At 42.3% G+C, this 8,411-nt stretch overlaps 1 protein-coding gene across 1 annotated transcript; it reads right to left on the reverse strand.

Moving 5' to 3' along the window:
- Positions 1-2,410: 2,410 nt before the first annotated feature.
- On the reverse strand, positions 2,411-2,917 carry LOC111367007. The gene has a single exon (XM_022987685.1). The coding sequence runs from the start codon at positions 2,915-2,917 to the stop codon at positions 2,411-2,413; it is 507 nt and encodes a 168-aa protein (XP_022843453.1).
- Positions 2,918-8,411: the final 5,494 nt, after the last annotated feature.

The raw sequence follows: 8,411 nt of genomic DNA on the forward strand, positions 1-8,411 counted from the left end.
ATAATTGGGTCCATCCAGGATGGTTCGTTGTCAATGTCCATGATGTCGAGGATTTGACTGATGCTGAGTTCTGTGATGATTTTAATGTGAACTGTTCTGTCAAGGCCGTCTACCCCCATGAACACAAGCCTGGATAATGCGTCGGCTTTTCCGTTGTCCTTCCGAGCAATTTTTACAATTTCACAACTCTTGAATTTTCGTTGAAGATCTTGAACCTTCATACAGTATAAACTCATTTTCTCATCTTTCCTTTCAAATGATCCTTCAATCTGTTCGACCACCAGTTGTGAGTCGCTGAATATCTTTACGAACTCAAGCTCGAGGCAAAGGGCTAGCTCCAGAGCAATAACGACGGCCTCATACTCGGCCTCGTTGTTGGTTGCTTCAAACTCGAACCTGAGAGCGCATTGGATCTCTGTTTGTTTGTCAGGGCTGATGATGACGACCCCTGCGCCCGATCCCGAGGAGTTCGATGCTCCATCCACAAATATTTGCCAAGTGTCCAAATTCGTGCTCATGCTCGAGCTGTCACTTGGCCCCCGAGGCCTAGGGGTTAGTTTTGCAATTAAGTCGGCTAGTGCTTGGGCTTTGATAGATGGGCGTGGTTTGAATTTTATGTCAAATTCTCCAAGCTCGATTGCCCATTTCATCAGTCTTCCCGATACGTCCGGCTTCTGAAGTATATGCCTATGAGGTTGATTGGTGAGCACCACAATAGGGTGAGACTGAAAATACTGCCGGAGTTTTCGTGCTGCTATAACCAAGGCAAGGGCAAGTTGTTTCGCCAAAGTATACCTTGTTTCCGCATCCAGTAGGACCTTGCTTACATAGTAGATAGGTTGTTGGACTTTGTTAACCTCTTTCACCAAGACCCCGCTGACCGCGTTTTGAGATACGGTCAGGTACAAAAATAAGGTGTCACCAGGCTCAGGCCTAGTGAGAATAGGAGGAGATGCCAATGTCTGCTTGAGCTACTAAAAAGTTTTCTCACAGTCTTCACTCCAATCAAAGCCTTGGTTTCCTTTGAGGACTTTGAAGAAGGGATAGCACCTGTCTGATGCTCGGAACATGAACCTGTTCAAGGCTGCTATCCTACCAGTCAACCTCTGTACCTCTTTCATTTTCCTTGGTGATTCCATAGACGCCAAGACTTGTATTTTGTCAGGGTTGGCCTCTATCCCCCGGCGAGTGATCATAAAACCCAAGAACTTGCCTGAGGCCACGCCAAATGCACATTTTGCGGGGTTCAGCTTCATTCCGTACTTTCGCAAGGTGTTGAAAACCTCTTCAAGATCTGAAATATGCTGGTCTACCTGTTTGCTCTTGACCACCATGTCATCAACGTACGCCTCCACATTCCTTCCAATCAAGTTAGCAAAGACTTTGTTGATGCGCCTTTGGTATGTTGCCCCTGCATTCTTCAAACCAAAAGGCATGACTTTATAACAGTATATGGCGGAATCGGCCATGAATGATGTCTTTTCTTGATCTTCCTTGGCCATGAGGATTTGATGATAACCAGAAAATACTTCCAAGAAGCTGTACAGCTTATGTCCAGACGTGCTATCCACCAAGTTGTCAATCCACAATAGGGGGTAACTATCCTTTGGACATGCTTTGTTAAGATTTGTGAAGTCAATGCAGACCCTCCACTTACCATTGGCCTTCTTCACTAAAACAACATTGGCAAGCCAATCGGGATATTGGACCTCCCGAATGAACTGAGCACTGACGAGTTTGTTAATTTCTTCGCGAATGACCTCCCAACGTTCTGGGGCAAACTGTCTTTTCCTCTGCTTTACTGGTCTAGCCCCTGGGCTAATGTTAAGCCTATGGACTGCAATTTTAGGGTCTATCCCTGACATATCCTCAACCTTCCAGGCAAAAATGTCAATGTTGCGAGATAAGCAACCAACAAATTCTGTCTTTAGGGTGACGTCAAGATCCCGACCAATCGTCACTTTCTTACATGCTCGAGCTCAATTTCCATCAATTCTTCGACAGGAGCAAGTCTGATTTGTTGCCCAGCCTCGGGGTCAATCCTCGAGATTTGCAAAACGTCGTTATTTATTTCCCGAACGCTGGCAACATAGCATTGTCTAGCAGCTGTCTAGTCACCACGGACGACCCCAACGCCATTACTTGTTGGAAACTTCATGGCCAGGTGGAAGGTCGACACAATGGCTTTAATCTTGTTCAGGAGTGGTCTTCCCAAAATAGCGTTATAGGCCATTGAGACACGTACCACTTGGAAAGATGTCATCTCTGTAACCTGTTTCTGGCCAGAACCCAAAGTTAGAGGAAGCTCGACGACACTCTCTGGAGTGATGACTCCTCCCCCAAACCCTTGGAGAGGAGTTTTAACCGCTTTGAGCTGCTGAGATGAGATTCCCATTTTGGCAAAAGCTTCTTATGAAAGTATATTGGCTGCACTCCCGTTGTCAACCAAGATCCTCTTTACTTCAAAATTGGTCACAATCGCTGAGATTACCAAGGCGTCATCATGTGGAAGTGATACGTCTTCTAAGTCCCTGGTCCTAAAAGTAATATCCTCCAGGCTTCCGTGAGGCATCCCAGAGGCCAGGGCATATTGTTTTCTTCCACTGTTGGAGTCTCCTCCCGAGGCAATACCTCCAACGATGATATTGATGGTTCCAGCAGTGGGTTGACCATCCCTTTTTGCCTCAGGGGCTTTTTTCCTGCCAGGATCATTCCTCGGGCGTTTGTCGTTACCGACGTAGGAGCTCAGGAGTCTTCTTTTAATAAGGGCTTCAATCTCCCATTGCAAGGCCTTACAGTTCTCCGTGGTATGTCCATGATCCCGATGGAACTCACAGTATTTGTTCATGTCCCTGGATTCGGGTGGTGACCTCATTCTGACAGGCCATTTGAGTTCCTTCATATCCTTGATCTCCATCAATATATTGGTCTTTGACGTATTTAAACGCGTGAACGGCGTCGGGGGAACCTCCTGTTTCTATTTTTTCCGATGTTGTTCTTCACGGGGGTTCGGGTCGTGCTGTCTTTTATGCTCGACCCTATCATGGGATGGTCCAACCTTTCTCGGTTTCAGTGTTTCCTCCATATTTATGTACTTCTCGGCTCGGGTAAGAAGCTCGGTGACTGTCTTTGGCGGAGTTTTGGATAAAGACATCTTGAAAGCCTCGCACTTTATGGCATGGTGAGGGCAGAAACTGCTGCAGTTATGTGTAGGTCCGGAATCTGAAGTCTTTCCTTGTTGAACCTGGTCATGAAGTCACGTAGGGTCTCATTTTGTCCTTGTCTAAGTTGCATGAGGGAAGCCGCTGTCTTCCTGATGCGTTTGCTGCTTACGAAGAAAGCAGAGAACTTGTCCGCCAAATTCGAGAATGAGGCTATGGAGTTGGACTCTAAGGTTGAGAACCAATCCCTAGCAGCATTCGTCAAAGTCTGCGGGAAGGCCTTGCACATCACCTTATCTGGTGCAACCTGTAGATTCATGACGTCCGTGTATACGTTCAGATGATTGATTGGATCAGTGGTCCCATCATATTCTTTGATCCTAGGATACTTAAATCTGTTTGGTAAGGGGAATGTTAATATCTCGAGAGTAAAGGGAGTGTTGGGACTGAATCTTGTCGTCCATTTGTTGCCCTGAAGTAGGCCCGCCGTGATTCCTTCTTGAATAATTCTAGCGAGCTCTCCGAACTCCATGGTCACTGATCTCGAGGCCGAGGTCACATGTGGTATACCCGAGGCCCCTGCTCCGCCATTGTCAAGGACATGTGTTTGAGCTCGAGCTCGAGTATCAGCCATAAAACCCCCCTGGGGCGCTGGTGTGGCTGACGGATGCGAATTTCTTTGACTTAGCAGCTGAGTCAGTGTGGCGACTTGTTGTCTGAGCTCTTCAAAGGCTCCAGCAGTGACGACTGTCGGCTGGGGCTCTGGCACTTCTGATGATTCCTCTTGAGGAACAGGGATTTCCTCAAGAGGGGGTTGGTTTGGAGCGGATGAGCTTGCTGGTGGAAGACCTGAACGTGTGTTTACCATGGCTTTTGGTAGAGCTTCCCACAGACGGCGCCAATGATGCTACCAAAAATCGTACCTGCTGATTTTTCGAGCTTGATGATTCGGGTTGATCACGATAGTGGTCTTCCCGTACCTGAAACAAAGGCAACGAGGTATGTTCTCGTCGTCCCTCCGATGCTTAAGTCAGAAAGGAAAATATATGCGTGAGGCTATGTGCCGAAGAACAATGAAAAACGTACCTGAATAATGGCCCAAGGTTCTGCTTTTATAGGGGTAGGTAGTGTACTCTTAGTAGGATTGTGCTGGTTGGATGTTTTTATCCAAGGGAATTTCTATTTATAAAGAGTGTCCTACTTGTAATGAAATTGTTTGACAAGTGGTATAAGGGTTGATGTAGAATCCTTGGGTGTTTAGGTTTGTTTGTTAGATACCCAGGTCTTAGGAGGTATATTGGTGGTATATGTCCCGAGGACTATTCTCGAGGACTTGAGAGGATGTTAATATGTCCTCGAGATATCTCGAGGACAAAAATACCTCGAGGTCTTAGGGAGACCCCGAGGACCATAGCAGAGAGATGAGATGGGGTATATATGGAGTCCTCGGGATGAACTCCTCGGGGTATATCAATATTGGCATCGTCAAGTCTTTTTTTTTTTGTCGAAAATGCATTTTGGAATAATATTTTGATGGAAAATGTATGATTAAAATACAAAGAAATTTTTTTGATTTATGTGAGACATTATTTTACTGAAGAATGTGTAATTGAAAATAATAATGAGAAAAATATATTTTGAAAATAATAGGGACCAAACAAAGGCTTAGTTTTATTTCTTTTCAAGTTACCTTGACATTCTTAATGAATTTATGCGAGTCTGCTAAAAGTTCCATTTCCCTTTAAAATGCATCAGCCTCGAGTGTATCAGAAATCTCATATCCTCGGGGCAAGAACAAATTGAAGCCTGCAATAAGTACAATGTGCATCTTAAGAAGTATCTAGCCAGTTTTATACCTTGCTTAGCATTAATTCTGCACAAAAATAGAAACCATTAATTCCATTTGAATGCTAGTAAAACTCATCCCATAATATAGATAAATTTGTATCTTCCCCAACGTCACTAGATGATGATAATATAAATACACAATCACCATGAACAGCAAAAATTAGGATTTGATAAATTTCTGACCCTGATAAATATAGAATTTATTTAAATATTGTTGAGAATTGAACCGGTGACCTGTTGCTTCCATAAGTGTGCTTCCAAAATTGCAAAAAAGGGAAGTCGTGTTTCTTGAAGTAGCAACTTTGAAAGTGGAGTCATTATCGTGACATGTGGCATTGTTCTGATCGTTGGATCTGATTCTAGATCCTTCCATCCATAAAAGTCTCGTGACTCTTCTTAATGATGGCAACGGGTGAGGACGGGGCAACTTTTTGTCCCGTTTGTTACCCCGTTTAATTATATATATATATATTTTACATTTTCAAAGTTTCGAGTTATGTTATTATTAGAGAATAAAATAAAAATTCAAAATAGGTTTTTAACGAGTAAATTGTCTAGAAATAAAATTATTTTTAAATTTATTTTATTTTTTCTTCACGGGAGGGTCCGCGACGAGGCGCCCGACCCGGCCCCACCTCGCTAACTCGTTCAGGGTGGAGCGACTTGTTTTGCCATCCCTAACTCTTTTTCTGGGTTTTGGTGCAACTCTCTGATTTCCTCTCTCTCTCTCTCTCGAAGAACCTTTCTTCTTCATGTTCTAGGGTTTTATTTTGAGTGCTATTCTGAAAATAAAGCATGTAATCATCAAGAAATACTCTAGATACATATGGGTGTTGTGCTATTCTAGCCTCGGTTGGGTCGAATCTATGTGATTCGAGTTCTGCCCGATTTTTTGTGAGACCTCAGTGATCTCGGCCTCTTCTTGTGTGCGGTAGTGGCTGATTTATTGTGTTCCTTGGTGGAATGTTACTTGCTAGGTAATATGTACTTGATGTTGAATAACTTAAGAGACGACAGTTCATATTCTTGGTGAGATCTTTGTGATCTAGTGTGATTACTCTGAGGAATAGTGGATGGTTTTGTTGTTCTCCATAAGATAAGACTATGTGACTTATTTCTTTGTAATTTCTGGAATGTTTCTTGTAAACTTGCTACCTGTTTTTGGCGTTTTATAATGCAATCGAGCTTTATTCATTTTAATGGATGCTAAATAGGAAATTAGACGTTAGAAGTAGTCATCGAACCTCTAGGGTTTCGGCCGAAAAAATCTCTGTGTTGTTTTTATATTTCTACACTATTATTACTGTTAATATTGTGGTTTGTGAATTCGTGTTAATCTTGGATATTTCTCGTCCTTTCAAATATGTCTAACTCCCTTTGAAATTTAAAGCATGCTGCAAGCTTCTACTTCAAGCAAAATATAGAATTTATTTAAATTGTCTTTCTTGGTATCCGTTGTTGGCCACCCAATCAGCAACAAAGTTTCCCTCCCTCCATATATAGTTTAGTTGAATCTTCATATCTCTTTCAATTTGCTTAATGTTTTCAAGATAGTACTCTCGTTTCCTTCTCGATCTATTAGTGAAACTGAAACCTTAGAATATTTCTCAACCCTCACATTATTTTGTCCTTTCTGTTTACATAACCTCAGACCCGTTATGAGTGCTCTCAATTCAGCTTCCAGTATGCAGAGACATCCATGGATCCAACTGGATTAGGTCGAGAATTTGTATCGAAACTTGGGTTCTAAGAAGAAATTATAGGAAAAGAAAGGAGCTCGGTGCTACAACCCTTAAAAAGGTAGTCTCTTCAAAAAAGAAGAGAGGCATCTTGAGGTAGTTAGCAACAAGTGGTCATGCTGAGGGTTTGGGAACCACAGTCCCCCATGTAAGCAATAACTAGCCGTGCCTACACATGAAAGTCATAGAACCCAAACTCTAGGGTTCCAAACCTGCTACCATATTTGACCTGTTCAATCACCCATCAGTATAGAGTTCTGCTACATCATCTTAGGGGTTTATCCATGTTACTATTTCAGACACAGGCGATTCAACCTCTTTTGATGACTTTAGAGGAGAACATTTTGATATCTTGATGTTTACAAGAATTTATTTAAACTCACGTGTACCAAAAAATACTATATGGGGAATAACAGTTATGATACAACCTTGCCCTTGCACTCCTTTAGGAAATCTCCATAGTTCGAATAATAGTTAATCACAAGAAAAACTTCAGTAGGGACCGCCCTACCAGGGTGCAACACCTCGACAGGTGGCCCACCACACACCCCTGAGGTGTGTGGGCCACGCGCCAAGGTGGTGCCTCGGCATTGGGCGTCGCACCACCGCTAAAGTTTCTCTCATTAATCACAGGCTGGTTTCTCCCGTCTCTCTCTTTTCTAATATAATCAATATAGCATTAAAATTCCCTTTAATCAACAGTTAGGGAGAGAGTAAATCGTTTATCATGTCGGAAACTATGATGACATCATTTTAATTCATCTTTAGATATTAATTAGAGTTTAAATTGGACTCTATCAGTTCAAACCATGTCGAAAATTGTCAAGTAGTTTTAGAAACTTTTAATAAAACTTACTAGTAGTTCAAGTATATTCACACCACGATACCTAATTATAAATTTTCTTAATCAATTTTATGAAAAATTGAACCGGTGACCTGTTGCTTCCATAAGTGTGCTTCCAAAACTGAAAAAAGGGGAAGTCGTGTTTCTTGAAGTAGCAACTCTGAAAGTGGAGTCATTACACTGGATCGTGACATGCGGCATTGTTCTGATCGTTGGATCTGATTCTAGATCCTTCCATCCATAAAAGTCTCGTGACTCTTCTAAGTGATGGCAATGGGGCAGGGACATGGCAACTTTTTGTCCCGTTTTTCACCCCGTTTAATTATTTCTTTTATATATATATATATATATATATATCAAAGTTTCGAGTTATGTTTATATTAAAGAATAAAATACAAATTCAAAATAGGTTTTTAACGGATAAATTGTTTAGAAATAAATTTTTTTTTATTTTTTCTTCGCGGGGCGGGTCCGCGATAGGGTGCCCCACCTTGCCCAGCCCTACTAAACCATTCGGGTCGGGTCGGGTCGGGGCTGGGTGGAATTTTTTGTCATTCCTAACTCTTCTTCTGGGTTTTGGTGCAACTCTCTGATTTCCTCTCTCTCTCAAAGAACCTTTCTTCTTCATGTTCTAGGGTTTGATTTTGAGTGCTATTATGAAAATAAAGAATGTAATCATCAAGAAATACTCTGGATACTTATGGGTGTTGTGCTATTCTAGCCTCAGTTGGGTCGAATCTATGCGATTTGAGTTTTGCCCAATTTCTTGTGAGACCTCGGTGATCTCGACCTCTTCTTGTGTGCGATAGTGGCTGGTTT

The sequence above is a fragment of the Olea europaea genome, chromosome 18 (assembly GCF_002742605.1).
Source record: "Olea europaea var. sylvestris chromosome 18, O_europaea_v1, whole genome shotgun sequence".
NCBI lineage: Eukaryota > Viridiplantae > Streptophyta > Magnoliopsida > Lamiales > Oleaceae > Olea > Olea europaea.

What these genes read in the sequence shown, in the direction of transcription:
- LOC111367007 (XM_022987685.1), bottom strand. Translation starts at nt 2,917, where the DNA reads ATGGAGATCAAGGATATGAAGGAACTCAAATGGCCTGTCAGAATGAGG.